This window comes from Trachinotus anak, unplaced genomic scaffold, assembly GCF_046630095.1.
Source record: "Trachinotus anak isolate AG129_WGS33_773 ecotype Australia unplaced genomic scaffold, CSIRO_AGI_Tana_v1 ptg000001l, whole genome shotgun sequence".
NCBI lineage: Eukaryota > Metazoa > Chordata > Actinopteri > Carangiformes > Carangidae > Trachinotus > Trachinotus anak.
This window is the reverse complement of record NW_027273852.1, coordinates 6,469,129-6,490,842: the sequence shown is the minus strand read 5'-3', so window position 1 is coordinate 6,490,842 and position 21,714 is coordinate 6,469,129. Positions and strand designations below refer to the sequence as shown.

Sequence of the window (21,714 nt, the reverse complement as noted above, 5' to 3'; positions counted from 1 at the left end):
CAAATGTAAAATTCCCGATGCACAAAGTCCACTTAGAAGCTTTTGATTACTTTGCACCATCGTCATCAGCAGATAGAGTTTCCCACTTGTCGCAGAAATGTTCAAATTTCTGTTCCTCTCCACACTTTGAGGTTTAGTCGGCTTAAAAATGATGAACTTCAAATCTAACTTATCTATGTACATCATACAACTGAACCATGCTGATACACAGAGAGTCTGAAACAAAGTTCACCTGCATGAGTGTGGTCATTAAAAAAAATGAAAAACTATTGCTCTGGACTGATTTTTTTTTTTTTTTTTTTGTATATATAATGCGTCTTCCCTCCAGTCTCCTCTATCGATGGCCTTCTTTCAACAGCTGCGACTTCTTCTCTGGAAGAACGGGCTGCAAGTTATCAGACAGCCGGTGAGTCGCAGTAGGCGCTATTATTTTACTTTCATGTGAGCACACAGATCTCTATTTAATGTCAGCTTCACCCTTACCCAGGGAAGATTGTGGGCAATATATGAGGTTAATAATAGCACCTTTACTGACTGAATATTCCATAATTTTGGAACGAATGAACTCTTCAAAAACGGATAGTTTGTGTTTTCTGATATGTTGGGTTACAGGCATGGTCCCTGACTCTCATCATCTGGCCCCTGATCATCTTCATCATCCTTGCTGTGACCCGCATCCAGTTTCCTCCAGTAGTAAAAGATACATGTAAGTGTAAAACTGTGTAGTGCCAAATAAGTGCCTTGATGCAGGTCCATGTGTAATTAATGATGTGTATTTCAATGCATTCCTTTACAAAGACAGCTCTTAACAGTTACACACTTGATTGCAAACAGGATGATGCTTTACAATGTACAAACAAAATCAAGAGCAAGCAAAGAGAATAAAGGTTTTTATGTGACATACTGGAAATGCATCATAGCCCTGCCTATCTTATCTCCTCTATAAGCTGCCCAGGTACTTTATTTGGGCAAATATAACTCAACACAACAATGAAAACACTCTTTATGAATATTACAATTATGTCTTATAGATTCTGTATCTACAGCTTATTTTCAAAGTATTAAAGTAATTTTTTTTTTTTTTTTGGCTGCCATCACTGAAAGCACTTAAAACATGTCTTTAAATGATTCCAGTTGGTTTGGTTGGAGAAATTGCAACCTCACAAAACTACATTTAATAACAGCATCATCATCATTTTAAGAGAATGTCATCCTTCTATGTTTTGTCGATATGTGTGATAAGGTATGTATTATTTTGCATTATAAGCAGCATCAGTAAAATTTGGTTCTGTAACCAGTTAACCCTCCCACTTTTGTTTGTTGAGTTTTTTTCTGATGGATCAGATTCAATGAATTGCAGGGATTCACATGTAATTTAATAATCCCTGTGTGCACTAAGAAATTGAAACAATCCCGCAAACCTGAACAATACAACCTCCCCTTTCTAGTGGGTTGTTTGTTTCCATACATGCTGAAAAAAAAGGCACAGTATTGGACCATACCTCAAAACAGGCAAGAAAACCATCCCCAGTAAATGATCAGACTGAATGAGCGACACCGGCCTTGAGTCATGTTGTATGGAGGTGGAAAATACTCTGCAGTTTAATTGCATGGAATATAAAAGTATGGGCTGCTGTTTCTCACAGAGTGACTTAGAGCTATTAAATCATTCCTCGTGATTATACAATTATATTATATAATTTACATTACACTTATGAAATGTATAATATATATTTTCCTTAAATGACTCCTGTTGTATTTAGAGACTTGAGCTTAACTGTATATGTTTTTGTCATTGTCGGACAGTAGTAATGCTCTCATGTGCTGAAATGTAACATTTGTATCCTGCTAGATTTTAGTGCCTCCCATGTTTTCATTGTGAATGATTAACAACAAAGCTGTTCCCATTTTTGGTTTTGTGCCACTTGCAGTGCCATTCGAGTGCATGGATACAAAGCTGTTCCCTCTCTTAAATGACAGTTTAAATACAGATCTTTTTATTCTTTGTTTAACTCTCATGAGTCAGTGTTTAGCAGTTTCTAGCTATGCAAACTACACATGAATTCTGCACAATTGGCTGCTCATGTGTAGATGTTAGCTGTGAGGTCTGATGTAATTAATCTCTTCAGAGTTAGGTCAGGTGACCTATAGGTTTCATAATGACTTCCATGACGGCCATGACTAAGCATATTGAAATACAGGCTATTATTCTCCTTTAGAGCAATCTGCTATGCCAAGTTGAAACATTGCGTCCTAAGATTGTATTGACAGGAATGAATACCAGAGAGGCACTGTACTATGTCGTCAGTCTGGTCACAGTGGCTTGACTACAACCTGATCTCATGTTTTATTTTCTTTTGTTCTGAATTGAATCAATAGCTGAGAATGTTATCTGACAAAAGATGGTATAAGTTACCCTCTGGTAGTGATATGGAGATTAGCGCAGGCTCCTGATCCTGTGGTCAGATAGAAATCTCTACTTAGTCAACAACTGAACTGGGCCAATTCATAGAAACATAAAAAAAAAGAAATTAAAAGACAAATACAAATACAACAAAAACGAAAAACACAGCACTTAAAAAGTTAAACATGTTTTTCCTCTTTAATTTACTGTTGAAAAGTTTATGTAGTTTAAATCATATTTGTCTACTACCTGCATATAGTTAATGATATGACATCGACTTGAATGTAATAATTGGGCTTGAAACCTACCTGTAACTCACTTACAGTGGTGCCACTGAAACATTTGTTTGGGTGGGATTTTGAAACAATTCTTAATGGACCTGATATTTCCTAGCATCCTCATTACTGGAACAACTTTGTCATGTCTCCTCCAGGTTATGTGGGACCCCGAAACCTACCCAGCACAGGCTTCTTCCCTTTCCTGCAGACCCTCATGTGCAATGCAGACAGCAACTGTCATAACAAATCACGCCTGGTGGACCCAGCTCAGAAATCTTCAGGGAGTGCAAGGTAACCCCATTCGTCAGCACAGATTGTATATTATCTGTTATCTGTATACATCATCTCACCAAAGTCATATTTATTGAAGCTATACTTTCAGTCAGAATCACTGCATGTGTACTCCCTCATGAAACCTCCACATTTTAAACATACGGTGTGTATTTAAAGCTGTGCAGAAGACCCTTGAGTCACAAAGGAGGGACACACCTCAGCATAGCAACATCACATGAGATGATTAATCAGTGTGTTCATGGAAATACACCAACAACAGGCATCCCCCTGTGGAGGAGGGGAAGTTTTCTTAACCATTGCCTAATCATAAGCCACCACAATTTTATGGAGCCGTATTCATCCATGATTGAGTCAGAAAGTTAAAAACAAATAAATCTTTTGAAATATCTTGTCTACTTTGTTGTGGTTCAAAATGTTCAAAACCAGCATCACTGAGTGGAAAAGACATGGAACATTTTTCTTTTGTTACTTAAGCTATTGTCTGGAGGCAGGTGGTTGAAAACCTGTTTGTGTGACCCTCAGCCTACTGCAGAATGATTTTTAGTCAAGCTTTTGTTCGGTTGTTAAAGAGCCAAAGTCCTGCCCCTTATTTTATCTCACCTCTGCTCCACTTGCTTTTAGAACTGAATGCTTTTCTCACAGATTGTTTTCATAGAGTGGATAGAAAAATTCAAGTGATTTGTCAGTTAAACCAAGAAAAGCAAACAAGAAATAACAAAACAAAACATGAGTTTCGGCCAGTAGCTCATGGTCAAATCTTCCTGGGAGAAAAACTCATTATTGTTGTACCTTCAAGGTTTTCAAATATTAGGATTGAGTACAGTAAGGTGACTCCAGTTCAGTTAAGAATATAAACCAACTTCCATAGTCATGTCAACTTTTCAGAAAGGTGGATGAGACGCTCTGTGGCCAAATCCTTGAAGCTTTTTATTTTTAATTACATAAATATGGTAAAGGGTCCTTACTACCTCATCTGACTCTGTGTGACAGGTCGACCCTCCTGCTGAACAATTCCCCACTGGCAAACCTGGCTCAAGGGGGAGAATTTTTCAACTTTGCTTTCCCCAAAGACTCCAGCAATGATCCTGCAGCACTGATTGAGGTCTTGAACAATATTATAGGTATGTTATCCCCTATTTCCTAAAATGTTGAACTATTATTATTTAAGAAACACACTTTATGGACTCTTTTCTTTTCCAAAATATTTTCATGTTTGCCTTTTTTGGTAACTTAGATACTGGCTTTTGCGGTAACTTTTACAGTGAGGCATATGTTTTCTGTTAAAGGTCCATCTTACCAAGGAAGCCCTAATAATGTCGCTCTCACCAATACCACTCATCTGGGAGGTCAGGTGGGTATTGTTTGTTTCCATAGTCAAATGTTACAGCTCATTGTTAACAGCAGATGAACCTTTATTCTTTGATGAAAGTTTTATCGGAAGCCCTAGAAGTAACAAGGGATAAATAAAATTTAAAAAACACAATTTGAAGCTAAGAACTTGTAACATGTACTAGTTCCACAATTGAAGGTTGCATCAATACTTAACTAATGTTTAAACCTGTAAACTCAATGTTTCTTGCTGAAATTTTCAAAAAAAATCAGCATAACTATTCATAATTACATGTTTTGTATTTTTTTAAAGATACTTTATGTTGCATTGTATTGTGTGGCATGTAAGTGTTGGAAATGATTTGAGTGATACTCACTAGTAATATGGTAGGTTGCAAACATGTAGCAATGATTGGTTGCTGTAATAGTAAATTTTGTTGACACTGGAACTATAAACTGTAAAAAAAAATTGATTTGAAGGTGAAACTGCCATTTCAGAAAATCAAATAATATTGTATGAATTTTGAAAGAATACCTTCACTTCATGGTCTGTGTCCTGGGATAACCTGAACCCTTATGAATCATATCTTTTGCAGGAGCACTTGAACAACATGGTGGAGTCAGTGAACCTGCTGAAGAGGGCCATCTGCACCCTGACACTGCCCATGATAAACACAACATCACCCAACATGCTCACCAATGCTGTGGTCACTTTCTGCCGGTCCAACAACACGGTGTTTGAAGTCTCCCTCGACACACTCAACCAGGTATGTGTGCGTGAGTTTTTCTGCCTCCCTGTTTCAACGTGCTGTTATCAGCAAAGTGTAATGACACTAACTTCAAACTTATTTTATTTCTATTAGTTTTTTAACTCTGAAATTGCCTCTGGTTGTCAGATACTGACACAGCTGATGTTGACTAAACCAGAGGAGATGGCGATGGTGACTGGGATGGCGGTGTTGGTGTTTGACGAGCTGCAAAATCAGACCTCACTGTGGGAAAGTCTTCTAGCTGTTCCCCAGCTCTTCTCTCAAGGTTCTGTTGACCAAGTGCTGAGCAGCTCTGAGGTCCTTCTCACCAACATACAGGGGTAATGGAGCAATGCAAAATGAATGAACAGGGGCTGCGTGAATGTGTTTATTTAGTTTTTTCGAGAAAATAAAAAAAACCTTCCGAACAGAATGGCAGAATTATACTGTTACATTGAATATTTAACAAAAGCCAGGGTACATTGTTTACCAGTGATTAATTTGTCATTAAATGTCTAATCCTGTGTTTTCGATAATAATGAATTTCAGTGAATAGGTGAGGTGAACCTCTCTGATGCTGTGGTTGCAGCATTTTTTGACCTTTAAAAAAATCTGTTTTGATCTAACTACATTGCAGTGTACTGGGCTGAGATACAATAAAAATAAAATCAGCCCCTGGTGACTTAAGCTTAGAAATACTGCACTGGTATTGGCTTTCAAACACGAGGTCTAGCCAAGTTTGTATCTAACAATATCTGAGATTTCAGGATTTAGAGCAGCTGGAGAGTAAAAATGTGTGTGTTTGTCTAATCATTAGTTCTTTCAGCTGTTTGCTGCAGGTCCTGTCTAGCTCTGAGGATTTAATGTTTTTCCTTCGTGGTCTTTCTAGTGCTATGCATGTCATCGAGAGCAATTTCCCTGAGGCTGGTGCCTCTCTTTCCACCGTACAACCACTGCTTGTTGGAGGCATCAACCTGATTCGCTATGTTCAAAACTGGCCTGGCAAAGGTAGCACCGGCAGCTGTACTGTATATACTCTATGTGTCACCCACAAAGACTTTGTAATCCTGAGGGTGTTTTTGATTAAATTGCTTTAATGTGTCTTAGGTGTAGTTTCTGGTTTTATAAATCTGCATTGGCAGTAAAATGCAATTGATACTGTTGATTCCAGAGAGATGTTGTCAGTCAAGTTCTGTGTTGATACACCATCAGGGTGTAAAATCTTATCTCGTGATATGATTCTGTTTAGATGTGTCCATTCCCCTGGGGGAGGTTGTCACGTTGCAGAATGACACACTGAGTGAAATGGTGAAACTTGTTCTACAAGAGGTCCAGATCCCACTGGACAAGGTACGTGTTGCCCAGAGTCATTATCTGCACCCATGCAGTGTACTGGAGAAGTAAACATCACTTGGTATACACTGCTTATCTATGAGTTTGAGTTTGTGATCACAAGTTAAATGGATGAGTTAAGCTTAATGGGAAATACACTTATTTGCTTTCTTGCTGAGAGTTAGTTGACGAGAGTGGTACCACTCTTTTACTACTGTTTTACTATTTGTGAGAAAATTTATTTTCTAAATGTGTCTCTACTTTAATAAGAGTCCGTTCCATTATAAATACTGTAACTGTCCTCTCTGTCTTAGGCTATCGGCCTGACACTGGACGGGAACATGGTCCGTTCCTACTTGTGTGACAACAGCAGTAACCCAATTTGGCTAACAGCAGCATGCAGTACAGGCACTGTGGACATGCTTCTGGGTTGGATCAGTCCTGACAAGGTGGCAAAGCAGGTAGGCTGGATGAGATGAATGTTATCATCATCAACAGAGACAGACACAGATGTCAGAAGCCAGCCAGCTATTTATGTGTGGGTGGAATCCCTGTGTACTTTTCTGTTGTTTATGCTCTTTTTTTTTCAGTATCCCACTCTTACTCACTCTCATGCTGCTTGTCTGTAGCTCCTAATTTGCATTCTCAGTGCCACCTTCATAAGCAATTAGATTCAGAGTGCACCAGATAATTAGTTTGCAGCCGCAAGAAAACTGTTAGCCATAGCAACAAGCAACTGCAACTCCCAGGTCACCCCTGGGGAATAGAAACCTCGAGGATACCCAATAAGCACTCCCATCACGGTAGATGTGTTTTGATGAGATGATTCCCAATCAGAAGCTGATATATAACACTGTGATTACTCTGTGTGCTCGCTTAAACAGTCACCTAAACATCAATTAGTAATATGATGCTGACATATAGCAATGATGTCATATTACTTAGACATGACACCCACAGATTCAGTGCCATGGTGCATTTGTGCTAATGACTTATAGTGTAGTGCTAGTGATTAACCAGTTTATTGGATCACAACAATACAGTGCCATTTTAAAGACGTTATGTACTCTGTAATAAAAAACAATTTAGATTTGGACAAAATTATTTTTGCCCTATCATAATCAAGTGTCATTCAAGTACCTTTAAATACTATAATAATATTTCTTGCTACAACTACCTGCAAATGAATTGGAGGCTAAAAACTAAAAAGAGTAGCTAACCACATTAAACAATGTGTGAACACTCCCAAATTAGAAGGTTGTTTTTCCTGTTCTTCCCATTCTGTCAATATTGTGTGACTGCAAAATGTATTTGAGACTGCCAGGAAGAGATAGAAGTAAAACAGAAAAACATTGACTTGCTATGTGTAAAATGTATTACAACTCTAACTGTTGGTATCTCTTTCCCCTTCTTTTCCTACCTTATATTAACCATTATTCCCAGGCTCTCCTGGCATGGAGTAAACATGTTGCTCCACGTGACGTGTCCTTTGTCAAAGGGATGCTGCACAGTCTGATTGGAGGTTTATCCCCAGAGGGATCTGGAAGCTCCAACATCACAAGGGCCCGCCGTAGCGTAGATACACAACCGCAAAATATCGAGGAGGAACTGTAAGTAATGTACATTCCACTCTTTACACACTGCATATCTGCTGTCAAGCAAACCCATTATCGGAAAATTAAAAAGTAAATTGGATTAAAGCAAATGAATGGGCTTCCTCAATGTCACGCAAACGTTCAGACAAGTGGAAGGAGTTTTTAAAAACTGGGGGCAGGCTTATGTTTTTTGCACAACCAAAGATAGCCAAACAAAATGCATTCTCTTATTATTTTAGTGTACCAACAAATATCCATACTATACTATGACAGTGGAGATTTATACTACAGGGGGAAATTTTGCCTTTAAAATGTCTGGGAAATTTCAGAGATGTATTTTCCCAAACATTTATGAATCCTTTAACATGTGTTGAAAATGTCTTTTGTGATACAAAAGCAACTTTATCTTTTTTTTTTTTTTTAACTGTTCTTATCTGATGCCTTATTCTGAGGAAGATCACATTGGAAACCATCTTCTGTTGTTTCTTACCTGTTTGTCTTTCTCACCCTCTGCTTACTACAGCTTGAGGAGGTTCATAAAAAAATTTAATTCTTCTTAGACACAGTAGGAGAAATATAAGAGACCTGTAAACAAATCAGTAAGACAGTTCTCCCTGAGGTCTAGTGTCTACTCTTACACGAACAGTTTGTGCTTTATCTTTTGGCTTTATGCTTTGGCAGGTTTTTGGCTGTTGGTCAAGTGGTGGTGGAGATTATGAAAATTGTCCCTGAGGTGGACATGGTTTTCCAGAGCATCCTCAGAACTGGCTTTCAGTCCATTATGATGACAACACTGACCATAGACACTGTAGAAGGTAAGACTGCAGAGCATCCTGCTTACAGGAAGGCCTCTCCTGTGGGGGTAACCATGTGAAATGTCTCATTACGATGATGCTTTGAACATATGACACATGTGAAAGGGAGCTTTCTTATTCCTATTGGTGTGTACTCACAAGCAAAGGCAACATTATTTCCTAACAGGATAAAAATAGATTTTGCTTGAAAGATTCAAACTAAAACAAACTCAGTAAACACAGACTCTTGATATCAAAGAGCAAGAGCAGAGAGGCTAAATCTAAAAGTTAACACACTCACAGGTCATACTATGTTCACCATATGCAGCATGACTGACTTTTTTGTCACATGCTGCCACAGTCACTGCTGTTAACTGGAGTGCACACTGTATTGTGTAACTTGGAGGTGAAAGGAACCAGTTCACACCCTTTCTCAGGGGACTGGGTGAAATAAAGAAAATGCTGTGCTAAAGTAGGACGTGAGCAGTTACCACCACTTCATGAAAAAAACAGTCCCCTGGGATGTATTTTCCAACACAAATGTAGGTCATGTGGGTGACTTAAAAGTTGTGTTGAAAATGTTCTTTTTCTGCGAAGCCTAATCCAGAATTTCATTTTATCACTGAATACGACACTAGTCAACTCACCTGTCTTTGTCTGTGCTGTACATTTGTTGATAACACTCTCGTTGGTTCGCAGAAATGATGGCCAATGTCCTGACAGATGCCAATCAACTCAAATTGACTTATCTTACATTGCTGACAAACCAGACTGAGGCAAGCATTTGGATTGGTCGTGTCCTGGACAGCGTGACAGATATCGTTATGAAGGTATGTTGAATCTTATCATATTAATCTCTTACAGGGACAATTGTTATCTTAACAACCTTGATCTTATTTTTCTAGTTTCAGGCACTTGAGTTTTAGGCAGTCTATTTGAAATCTGTCTGGTTGTCTGCCTGCTCATGCCCAGTGGCCTTTGAAGCCTTAGTAGCTCCCAGTATTGCTGCAGTCACAATTCTCAGAAATTGGTAACTGCCATTGGTAAATCTTCAAAACAAGACCTTGGCTGAGTTGAGTAACCAAGCATTGTTCAGAGTCGCATAACTTTTTTTTGAATTCATTAAGTACAATTTATTAAAATGGCTTCAGGAGATGAAAGAGGCTAGAATAGGGTAGGGAACACTCATCACTTGCTGCTTTTTGCTCTTTTTTTTTTTTTTTTCCTCACTAGAGTCTGGCATCTGAGTCTTTAACATGTGAAGAACTCCTGGCTCCCTTTGAGTGGCTCTTAAACACTGAGGCTATAAAGATGGACGTGTGGAGATCAGCAATCTGCCAGAACAACTCTGCTCTACAGCAAGCTCTACTGACGGACTGGCTGCCACTGATTCAGAAGGTAAAAGTTCTTAAACTCCACCTGAAGAGTTTCAGTTTGTACCAATTTTGTTCAAAAACATGCTGCTTGAAATATCCTCATTGTGTGAAGAATGTAGTTAAATGAATCCTTCTCCAGCTTTGTGCGAGGCTCTTTTATTCTGTTTCTTTTTTTTTTTTTCACAGGGACAAGAGCTGTACAGCACAATCACAGGCCAAATAAACTACAACGTAACACTTCCCATGATCCTCTCTGAGTGGCACAAGTATGACAATGCCAGTGCGCAGTTTGCACAGTTTTTTAACAGACTGGCCACAGAGCTGGGTGGAACATACTGGATGAACTGGATGCCAGACATCAGCACCAATAATGTCACAGAGACTCTTCAACAAAGGTCTTGAAAACACTTTTGATTATGTACCTGCACGGTCACATTCATTCCATTTCCAGTGGCACTGTGCTCTGTCTTAAAGTCTTAAGATAAAACGTCTTGAACTTAAAAGATTTAAGGCATTTTTTTCAGTGATGAAATTTGATTTAAGTTTGACAAGGCTATGCAAATCGTCCATTTCAGAGAATTTAAAGTGCTATGAAAAAAATAGGTGAATAGGGGATTCAATTTTCCACCATGATGTGTTTTAGATATTGTGCACAATGTCTCATTTCATGCTGTTGGTTATCATTTTACTGACTCAACACTGTTGTGCTTTTGCTTTGCTTTGCTTGTAGTGTTTACTTGTTCATGGTGAATTTGGGAGAAAAGATTGAAAAGAGTCAACTGTGGCCCGAGGTTAAGAACTACTTCCATATGGTTTACTGGATTTTGAACTACAGGCCTGGTGTCATAACTCAGCCAGCAAACTGTGAGTCCCATTTCTTTCTCTTCTCTTCTCTTCTCTACTCCTCTGAAAATGCATAAACCATGGAAAACTAATGATTGCCTAAAAATTAAAATGCTGCTGAAATGTAATGCTGATGCTGAAATATATATATTATATATTATATTAATTATATACCAATTCTATTATTATGAAAGTGTATTGATATTTAGAAGCAAGATATAACAAGACTAATACAAATTTTACACATAGTTTTGTTGTGTGCCAAGTTGTATTCATTAGATTAATTAGCATGTCGTAGTGTTTTTCTTTGTTCTTAATTCTCTACAAGAGCTTTAATGCATAGTCATCAGCCAGTTTGTCTGGGAAATTGTTTGTATTTCTCTTTGTGTACAACAACTAAACAAGTTATTAAAAGTGTGTATCACCACAATGAATATATTTTCTGTAAACCATGACCAACAAAAAAAAAAAAGAAAAAAAAAAATTGTAAAAGTGAGTTTTTTCTTTGTGCGGTTTTGTGTACACTAATTAATAGAGAATGTCACTGGGCTGCACCATTGAAGCTCTATGAAAAGTGCGCATCTTAATGCGGATGGCACAAAATTAAATTATACACCCAAATAATGCAACATTCATTCATTAAATGCCAAAAAGGTTTACCCAAAACCGAGTAATGATTTATCTGACATAGTAAAATAAGTACAGTCAATTCAAGTATATGTGCAATATGTTTATCTTTCCCTTTAGGTTCTCTTAACATGTTCACCTTAGCCATTCATTGCGATACTGGTTTGAACTGGCCACAGTTTGTTCAAACAATAACCCAGGCTCTGATGGCACCGAGCCAAGACTTCCTGGTGAAGTAAGTGACAAAGCTTGTTTCGTTTTAATGAACAATGTCTTAGTGAACATGGAGACGAAGCATGCAGTGTTTTTTCTTTGGATTTAAATTTTCTTTTCAGTTATTGACTTTCAACTGTTGACATGATGTTCTTGTCAAGAGTAGGATGAGATGATTGATAGCGCTTTCCCGTCAGTCTGTTACATATGAAGCTACAGCCAGTAGGAGGTTGGCTTAGCGTAGCATAAAGACTGGAAACTGGGAGAAACTGCTAGCACCACTTTGTCCACTGGTAAAATGAAAAAGCTGAGGTCAGCCAAGAAATAGTTCTAGCACATAACCCCTGTAAAATCACAAAATGTATTTTTCCCGACTTCAGCTTTTATATGGATTAAAACAGAAAATACAACATAGCTTCAAAGGTGGTGGTAGACATTCCTTTGACATTTGGACTGAGCCCCACTAACTGTTTCCCTTGTTTTGAGTCTTTATACTAAGCTAAGCTAACTGACTGCTGGCTCCAGCTTCATATTGAGAGGACAGTCATGAGAGTGGTACTGATCCAATCACCTAACTCTCAGCAAGAAAGTGAACATGTGAACATGTGCATTTCCGAAAATGTCTAACTATTCCTTGGATTATATGATTAACTTGAACTGATTGTTATTGTTAGTCTTTTGTAATATGATCAAACACAGAGCTTCTTTGCACAAATGCAGAATTAAGCATAGTGCCAATAGAAGACTTGCAACACCAACTATCACTGTCATTGTGTCTTGTTTTATAAGATTCTAACATATTATTTTCCACTCTTCTCTTTTCTTTGTAGTGGTCTCAAAGGAACTTTGAATCTGTTGCAGCATGTGTATGGTGACATCTTAAAACTTCAAGCAGCATCATTTTTGAAAAACGAAATCAAAGGTGGAGATGCACTCTCTGCCTACCTGATTAACCTGATGCACAACCTGGATCTCTTTTTCAAAAATGTCTCCACCCTTCCTGACAGCAGCATCTCTAATCCTAACATCATGCTTCCTCACCTTAGTAACCTGTTACAGTCCACAGGTCTGGCACCAATGCTGCCTCTGTTCCTAAGTGGCAGCCCAATTAATGTTTCCACAGTGCTTGATATTGCCTCAAAGCTTGGCAGGCTCAACCAGCACATTTTTACCTTCAATGAGACAGACCCAACAATGCCTGAGCTGGAGCGGCTGATAATGCAGTTCCTTTCCTTGGAAGGAAATCTCACCATGGCTCTCCCCCACATCATGGGGCACAATCTTCTCACCTATTCTGATTACTTCCACCCTGACGAAGTGGCCCGTCTTAGAGAAGCAATCCGGCCTTTTACCAACCAAACTTCAGCAGGCTTTGTAGAGGCAATCCTTAGTGCCATGGAGCTACTGAAGACAGTGATGGATTCCCCTAATGGTGACCCAACTAACATCATTCTTGGGTACATACGCCAGCTTCAAGAATTGGTGATGTCTCTGTATAGACTACGAAAAATCGAACAGTTCCTGTTACCAAGTGGGCAGCTGAGCGCAGCACAAGTCACTGACCTCCACCTGCTTTCCAAGGACTTTCTCAACCTCCTCACCCCAGAGAGTCTCCAGAACCTGACTCAGGCTGGACCAGATGCTGCCCAGAACATTGTTATCCAGAAATTTGTAGCATTCCTACCACCAGCGGTCCAACAAGAAGCTGCTCGCTTTCTCCAGGATTTCAAAGCTCTGCAAGATCACATGACCCAATGTGCAGCAGGCCAGAACTGTTTGGCTGGAATCTCAGAAATCTTCACGTTCCTCGATCAGATACTCAGCATGATGCTCTCAGCCAATGGTACTGTCACCATCAAAATAGCTGCAACCAACTTGGTTCTGGAGGGACGGGAATATGAGGAACTTACATCCATTTTATTCTCACTCCTCCTGGCCCCAAATGATGCTGCTGCTGTGGAAACATTCAAACAGACTCTTCATTTGATCAGATTGCTCATGACTACACCCAATATTTCTGTGTCTGATGTCCAGAATGCACTGGGACAGACAAACCTAACCCTTGAGGAGCTGAATAACTTTGCTGCACTAGCTGGAGCTGCCAACATAAATGACCTGATGGTTAATATAATGGAGATTATCAATACTCGCCAGTGTTTTGAACCACAGCATGACCCAATGGTGACAGCCCAGTGTGTTATGGGATTGATAAACGGCGTCAGTGGTTTCCTGACGCACCTACCTAATCTCCGTAATGAGACTGCCATCCTCTCCCTCATCCCACTCATTGTGAACACAACTTTCAGAGATGTCACCCAAGCTAACTTAAGTTCCAATCCACACATGGCTCTTGTACACACCTTGAACAGCACCCTGGCCAACATCAAGATGAGTCTCCAGCTTAACCAGCTGAACACTCCAGAGATCATGAATGAAATCAAAGTGGTGGAGGGTCTGATACAACTGATCGCCAACACTGACCCATTTAACAATTTGAACACCACCTTGATGATGGACTCCACGTATGCCCAGAAGGTGTATCTGGAGATTGTGGAATGGTACTTGAAAAGGCTGGAAAATATCACCAGCAACAGCTCAATCTCAGAGCTCCTCCATCCATTTTTCTACCTCACACAAATGCAAGTGACATTAGAGCTGGCTCAGACAAATTTCTCTTTGTTTGTCAGTAACCAGGTTGAGGTCTTGATAAACAGCCTTCAGTACCCAATAGATGGTGCAGGGGTGAGTAAAATTGGCCAGACAGTTGTTGAGATTCTCCACCGCTTATTTGATATCATAAAGGTCAACCTAGAGGCTCAGAATAACATCCCAGGTTCAGAGCCAATTTTCAACACAACAATGCTAAATGCCATCGAAACCCAAATGAAACTATACCTTGACCTCATACAGAAGTGGATGAAACAACCCAATGTTCCATTGGTCCTTACTAGTATGCTCCAATGGGGAAACTCCTCCATAAATATCTCTACCCCTTTGACAGACATCCAACACCTGCTGCAGACTGTGGTTAATTTTCTCAGTGATGATCAACTGGCCTACCTCTCTGTGATTAGAAATATCACCCAGTCCCTGAACAAAGCCCTAATGGCGGCAGAGCAACCAGGTGGCCTACAGAGTGATCACTTCTTAGCTGCCATCTTGGAAACAGTCCAAAGTGCTATGCAGATCCTGACCACAGCCACGGGCCCACTTCCGCTCTCTGTACAGCAGAACGTCCTGGGAATTGTGGACAATTCGTTAAAGCTGATTGTCCAACCAGACATGAGTTTTGCCTCATCACGTAACATCTCCCTCCTTATTCTCAAGAGAGCTGAGAGCCTCGTCCAACAGACAATACCAGAAATGTTTGCTGTATACCTGCTTTCTGGAATCAAAGTAGCAACCACCTATTTTGAGAGCATCTCCACAGCTGGTGGACCAGACAAATGGAATGAGATGTGAGTGATGCTACTATTTAGCTAAAACGTTTTCATTGGATGTTGCTGTTGAAAAAGGCTTGAAATATGATGTGGGTAAAAGTCAGCTGTGATAGACAAACAATGTTATATTGACATAATTAACTACAAAAAATAATTTAAAAATATGATATCACTGTAAATTCACGATACACCAGATACTTACTCAGCCATTGTATCGTATGACTACTTTAACGGTATTAAACAGGGCTTGAAATTATAAACTAATTGAAATGGTGCTCCAGAATAAAGAACAACAGGGAGTAGGCAACCAAAGGTTACTATTGGGGAGTAAAATCTATGCTTTTACAGTAATTTAGTCTCATTGTGTTAGCTTTTGTAATGCCATCATAAGAAAGGAATGTAAAATTGTGGTACTTGTGGTACTTGGTATTCTACCAGCCAGTTAATGGAAATTGATTGTGTTCATCTTAAATCTTAGGAAAAGTGTCCCAGTTGATAACCATGATAACAAACCATGAGGCCTCTGCATGCGGTTGACCATAATGAACAGCCCCTACAGATGAATAATTTAAACCAAACAAAAACATGGACTGCATGCTGTTGCACCATCTGCAATCCTTTGAATAAATCTGATCAGACGCAGTCTTTTGATAAGACATGTTCAGATGTGAGATATTGATGTGCTTTGTTTCTTAAGGATTTTGAACGAGATGAAGACAGTCCAGAGCCTCCTGCCGCCAAACTGCACAGCACAGGCCTATGTTTCTGTGTTCATTAACATCACTCGCTTCATCTTGGAGTCTGGCCAAGGCAAGTCAGAGTCTCAGTGTCACTTTAGGTGGACATGTTGAATCCTGATGAACTCTGATGGAGTGCACTTCATTATTCAAGCTTTGATGCCAGACTGCACGAAGTACCACAATGTTCTACCAAGTTTCATGTGGAGGATCATGTTTGTATGTTTGACACTTTGTGAATAATATATCTTGTGATTTCAGGCAACATGAGTCTCTGGGCAAGTTTTGAGAGTGCATCAGTAGACAATGTGCCCATGATTATTGGACAGGTAAGTGTTTAAAGATATGTGTATGAAAAGTTCATTATTTTTATATTTGTTTCTTTAAATACCTTTAGTGTAAATTCATGTGTGGAAAATGAAACATTACAGTCTGCAAGTCAAACATTACATTACATTTAAAAATAAAATGCTGATAAAACATCTCAGTGACATCTCTGTAGCTACAGCATTGGCAAACACTCAGTCACAAACCACACCTTGTATTCCAGCTATGGGGTTATTTGAATGTAGAATCATTAGTCATCACAGAAAGTCCAACAAAACAAAACAAGCTCTTATCATTTATCAAAGTTGTGTGCCCTATACTCAGCATTCTTATCATATTTGACAGACTAGTGGATAGTTTACTGTAGCTTTTGCATTGACTCAGATAAGAAAATTAATGTGTGAAAAACTGAACTTGTGTTTTGTTACTTTTCCCCTTTTTTTACTGTCAGATGGGCAAACTCGTGAACATGCTTTTGCCACTTGTCGTGGGAAGCCCAGACTTACATCACACAATTACTTCATCTGTAGAGGCCTTTGCTCACCTTTCCACATTCCTGCAGCAGGTGATCACGGGGGAGGCAGACCAAAATATGTGGCACAAGTAAGTGCAGTTGCCACTCACAAGGTTATCAAACCAAACAAGTAATTATTTTGTACTGGTTAGACAACATATTAATATTAACGAGTATGTTTTGTATGTCTGTGTGAGATGATTGTAAATTTTAATTCTAGATTTATTTATTTGGTCTTCACTTGCCTCTGGGATTGCCCTAATCTGGATTCCCTGTGTTTCCCACAGACTTGAAAAGATGCTAGAAGCCCTACTGTCAACCCTTGAGGGGACAGAGCTATGGCACAATGTCTCATCTGTTATCCCACTGTTTGAAAAAAGCATAGGAAGTCTGGTGAACAGCATACAAGCACAGAATGGTAAGAACACTACCTAACAGCAAGGGTATTGTCTTACATTTCTGCTCAGTGATCACTCATAGTAGAAGAGTAAGATGGAACAAGACACCTACTGTATATGCAGTACATGTCAAATTAGAAACACACATAAAACCAGTAGACTTGGTCTGGTTATGCCTAGCAAAGCACACTTTTCACACCTTAAGATACCTGAAACATTTCCCCTTTATTTGCTAGATTTTTTTCAGGAATAAATTGTTGCTTTTCTCCAGCCTCATTTAGTTTGTATTTTTGTATAGTGTTTTTTTTTAGTAAAGCCATTCACACTGGTCAAACCCCCTGTCTTTTCTTCCTCACAGTGATGGTACAAAGCCTTCAGATGCCTGTGGTGAGCCTGATGAGAGAAATTGCACTGTCTGTGAACACCAGTCATTTCAACTTGTCTGAGCTCTTGGAAAGAATGCAGTTTGCCATTGAACACACGGTGCAGGCCGCTCAGCAGGTTAGACTGCCACTGTTCTCTCAGCGATTACATTTGCACATACTGTCACTGTGGTTAAGTGTTGTCACAGTGGGACGTTGGCGCTGTTTCTGGACATGTTTGCATGTGTACAGTATGTGTGTGCGAGAGGGAGATCCTACATTGTTGCAGAAATCTTCACGCATTATTGCATTTAACAAAACCTATCTTTCATCTTGGCGTCACAACTAATTTACCAATAGCTGTTTCGAGTTGTTCCATGTAGCTGTCTCTCTGTTCCACCTGCCTGCATAGGCATGTGAATGTTCATTTACCCTTTAAACAGCTTTTAACAGATGTCATTCTCAAACCAAGCGTGCATAACATGTGGGTATGACTTGGCTTGTTAACGCTTTGAATGACATGCTTAAGATGCAACTGTTGGCTGGATGTTGGCCGGGATTGTTGTCACCTCATTCAAAAGTAAGAATGTACGTCAGTCGGTGATAAGAAGTGTTTCTTTCTGGTGACTCTATGGAAGCCATCTGATGTACAATATGAAAGAAAAAAAACAAAAAACAAATTAAATTAGTGAAAGATTTCACAAATGCTTCCCCAACCTGCCAATATTGACTTATCACAGATCAGCATTAGTTTTAGGATGTTGGTATGCAAAAAACAAACAAACAAACAAAATGGACAGGAGGCGCTTCTAATGTTTTGTCCACCCACTGACTCAAGAGCATGTTTGCTGAAATGTCAACCATTACATTAAATTCATATTATTGCTCATTTAATTTACTTCAGTCCTCTGTGCTGTCCAAAATGTGATATTACATTCACAGTTACGGTCGTGTTTACTCTTTAATCATATTATCAGGCCTCAGAACATAGTTTTCTGATCCGCAGATATCATCACCAGCATACGAAAGCCAGTATCAGACCATTCTGAAAGTATACCTACTATTAAAGTGTTGTCTTTGTCTTGTGTATAACTTAGAGGGAGATTTATTATGTGGCAGAAACTCTACAGCTGACCCAGTGCATGTACACATACATTGTGTGTGCATATAGAGTATGTGTGGGTGTGTACCTGTTGTGTCAGTCTGTGTGAAATGATGATACCTGTGTGAGACCTCTGCCCTTTTCTTTGCTTCCTGTAAACTGCAAGAACAGAGAGATCATGATATTTCCCTCGTGCCACTAGCTTTTGTTTCCCAGACACTATGTTCTGTGTCTGTCTGCATCTGAACTGGTTTTCTCTGAACAATATGTGTGAAACACAATGAGACGTTTGTCTTTTTGTTGACATTTTTCCCCACAGGCTAATGCCACATTGAAGTGCAGTGAAGCTCTCAAAGCATGGGAGCCAGTAAGGGAGACAGTAGGGTTAAGCCCTGCCACCATGGCTATGTGGTGCAATATCAGCCTGCAGCCTGTTTTGGAGGCCTATGCTGCATCTCAGACTGTCTTCTCCAACCTGAACATGAGTGTGAGTAGATGTGCGCTAAATTGAAAAGGAAATTGCTAAGAAACTAATTTGATAGGAGGATATTACATTTTGAATTTGTTTGTCAGACAGGACTAAAATAATATGTGTGCCAAAGATGTAATTTATCCATGTACAGTTGACAGCTTCACCACTTGGTGGCAGTGTTGACACACAGAGAAAGCTGCCAATTGCTAACAGTTCATTACTGCTGTATGTTTTCTGTACAGAACATGGGTGTAAGGCCAATGACTGTGAGTGCCACAGCTGCCAGGATTGTCACGACCATACAGTCTCTCTACCAAGCCAATGTTAACACAACACGTGTGACAGAGCAGCTCATCATGACTGTCTCAAGCCAGTTGTCCATGCTGGCAGACCTGTCTTTGAGCCACGAGGTGCAGCATTACTGGTACAAGCAGCTCCAGGACATGCAGTTACAAAACAGGTGACTATTTACAATTAGATTATGTCATTGCTGACACAGTGCTCAAAGACTGTATGTTGAGAAACCCATCATAGCTCACTTTTGTCCCTGTTTCTTTCACCAACACAGGCCTTGGTAGATCAGACAGAACAGTCTACAGTGCAGCCATAGAATATGAAGACAATGCAGTGCAGTCCGATCAAAATGTAGCGCAGCCACAAAACAAACCCACTGAACATGACAGTCTGATTATATTTAACAGAGTTTATTTGACCGTGGAAATGTTCTATACATTTCCAAAGAATTTAGTTTAGAGTCAGCATTTCTATACACACCCATAGACACAGACTCACCTATACATGAGTTCGCTGCTCCATTTGTTGCTACATCTTCCACAATGCACCAGTCAAGCTAATTTGATTTATACATAATTACACAACGAATTGGAGTGATCACATTTGCATTCAAGTTGATTAATTTAATGCCAGTCTGGCTGAAAACAGGGAGGCCTGCATAGATAGTGGGTTAACCATGATTCAGCTAACTGAGACATCCTCTTAAAATTGATTTCCCTTTATGCGCCAACTGCAATAATGAGCCGGGCATGGTGATAAGGATCACATTCTGCATATCGTAGGGAATCAATCAGGCCTGACTACATGAGTTATAGATCATTGATCACAGTGGAAAGACTCCACAGTCTATTATTGAGGATGAAATGGGAAAATTGTGTGAATAAGTATAAAGCATGATGATGAAGAAACATTACTTCAGGCCAAATATGAAAAATTAGAGCTCTATGGAATCATTGTATTGAGGTTGAAGAAGTTGGTGAGAATTAGTCTTTAGTCCGTTGTCTATAGAAATGCTTTAGTTTTTACAGTCGTCTCAAATTTCTCTAATTCGTATGGATATTTTTATATGAGACACATCTGAAGAATGAACCTGACCTGACATTCAGTGAATTTCTCCCCTCTACAGCTTGTCCTCCATCAAAATGCTCTCAGATGAGCTGCTTAGTGCGGCCCCGTTCCTCCACCCTTACATTGAAGCTATGGAGAAAGCACTGTACCACATGATGAGCAACGTCTATCTTGTTCAAAACAGCAGCTCATCCCAGGACCTCCTCAAACAGGTTGCAATGATCTTTCTAACCTCTGTGAACATCACCTCAGAAGACATCTTCTCCATGAATTCTTCAGCACTCAGTGAGGTATCTCTTACTAACTTGATGAGAGAAGCTGTCAAACTGATAACTGAGCTGAAAATATTTGGTGAGGAGCCTATGGTTTACCAAGCCTTGGAGCAACTCCTGGCATCCAACGGCACAAGCTTGATTGTAAAGAAGGTGACAGAGATGTCTGCATGGTTGGCATCCACTCAAGCATCTGGACTTGATCTGCTGACCCAGGTGCTTCCCAAAATGTACGACATCCTTAGGACTTTCTTGTCTGTGCTGAACGAGATGAGCGTGGACATGCCAGCAAACACGCAGCTGTTTGAAGACCTAGCTGGAAACATAATTGCAATGCTGAGGCAGTTGGTGAGCACCAGTGGTCTTCTGCCACCCATGGACCAACATCAGGGTATCTTTCAGCCGGACATGATGGGTGGTAACCATACAATGAGGATCCGACACAGACGCGAGGCCCCGCTGATGCCAACAAGGGACCCCATGGATGACTTCATAGACCTGTTCTACATCGACTACCCTGCCATGTTCAAAGCCATCTCTGCCCCTCCCACCACAGGAGAAATCATGGAGACAGTCCACATGTTCTTTGGCAACCCCGATCTGAGTGTTGTGTTGAAGGGAGCTACAAGTGACATGCCGTGGGGCTTGAATGCCTCTCGGGAAGAGACGATTAATGCTGCCCTTGGGATGCTCTCCTTTTTGACCCTACCCAGCGCATTTCAGATGTAAGTATTATTTGCACTGGGCCAAATATAGCTTTAGGGATCAGGGGAAAAAGAGAAAATATTTTTTGCCCAATTTGTATTGTGTAAACTCAGTACCTAGCTTGAAATCTAAATTTGCTCTCAGATCCAGAAACAACTGTTTGTTATCTTACCCCATGCCTAATTTATC

The 21,714-nt window shown here is 39.8% G+C and overlaps 1 protein-coding gene across 1 annotated transcript in view; it reads left to right on the top strand.

Moving 5' to 3' along the window:
- The window catches only part of abca12 (ATP-binding cassette, sub-family A (ABC1), member 12), a 62,814-nt gene that overhangs the window by 437 nt on the left and 40,663 nt on the right, over window positions 1-21,714 (top strand). The window contains exons 2-27 of the mRNA XM_071459989.1: window positions 329-406; window positions 613-706; window positions 2,838-2,973; window positions 3,967-4,097; window positions 4,263-4,327; window positions 4,902-5,072; window positions 5,202-5,395; window positions 5,944-6,062; window positions 6,304-6,404; window positions 6,701-6,847; window positions 7,830-7,996; window positions 8,663-8,796; window positions 9,475-9,605; window positions 10,009-10,173; window positions 10,338-10,546; window positions 10,882-11,015; window positions 11,742-11,856; window positions 12,665-15,292; window positions 15,972-16,084; window positions 16,273-16,340; window positions 16,790-16,941; window positions 17,140-17,270; window positions 17,609-17,751; window positions 19,034-19,201; window positions 19,429-19,646; window positions 20,607-21,545. Coding sequence (XP_071316090.1) covers window positions 341-406; window positions 613-706; window positions 2,838-2,973; window positions 3,967-4,097; window positions 4,263-4,327; window positions 4,902-5,072; window positions 5,202-5,395; window positions 5,944-6,062; window positions 6,304-6,404; window positions 6,701-6,847; window positions 7,830-7,996; window positions 8,663-8,796; window positions 9,475-9,605; window positions 10,009-10,173; window positions 10,338-10,546; window positions 10,882-11,015; window positions 11,742-11,856; window positions 12,665-15,292; window positions 15,972-16,084; window positions 16,273-16,340; window positions 16,790-16,941; window positions 17,140-17,270; window positions 17,609-17,751; window positions 19,034-19,201; window positions 19,429-19,646; window positions 20,607-21,545 — 6,839 coding nt within the window. The 5' untranslated portion in view covers window positions 329-340. The remainder of the gene's footprint in view (window positions 1-328; window positions 407-612; window positions 707-2,837; window positions 2,974-3,966; window positions 4,098-4,262; window positions 4,328-4,901; window positions 5,073-5,201; window positions 5,396-5,943; window positions 6,063-6,303; window positions 6,405-6,700; window positions 6,848-7,829; window positions 7,997-8,662; window positions 8,797-9,474; window positions 9,606-10,008; window positions 10,174-10,337; window positions 10,547-10,881; window positions 11,016-11,741; window positions 11,857-12,664; window positions 15,293-15,971; window positions 16,085-16,272; window positions 16,341-16,789; window positions 16,942-17,139; window positions 17,271-17,608; window positions 17,752-19,033; window positions 19,202-19,428; window positions 19,647-20,606; window positions 21,546-21,714) is intronic.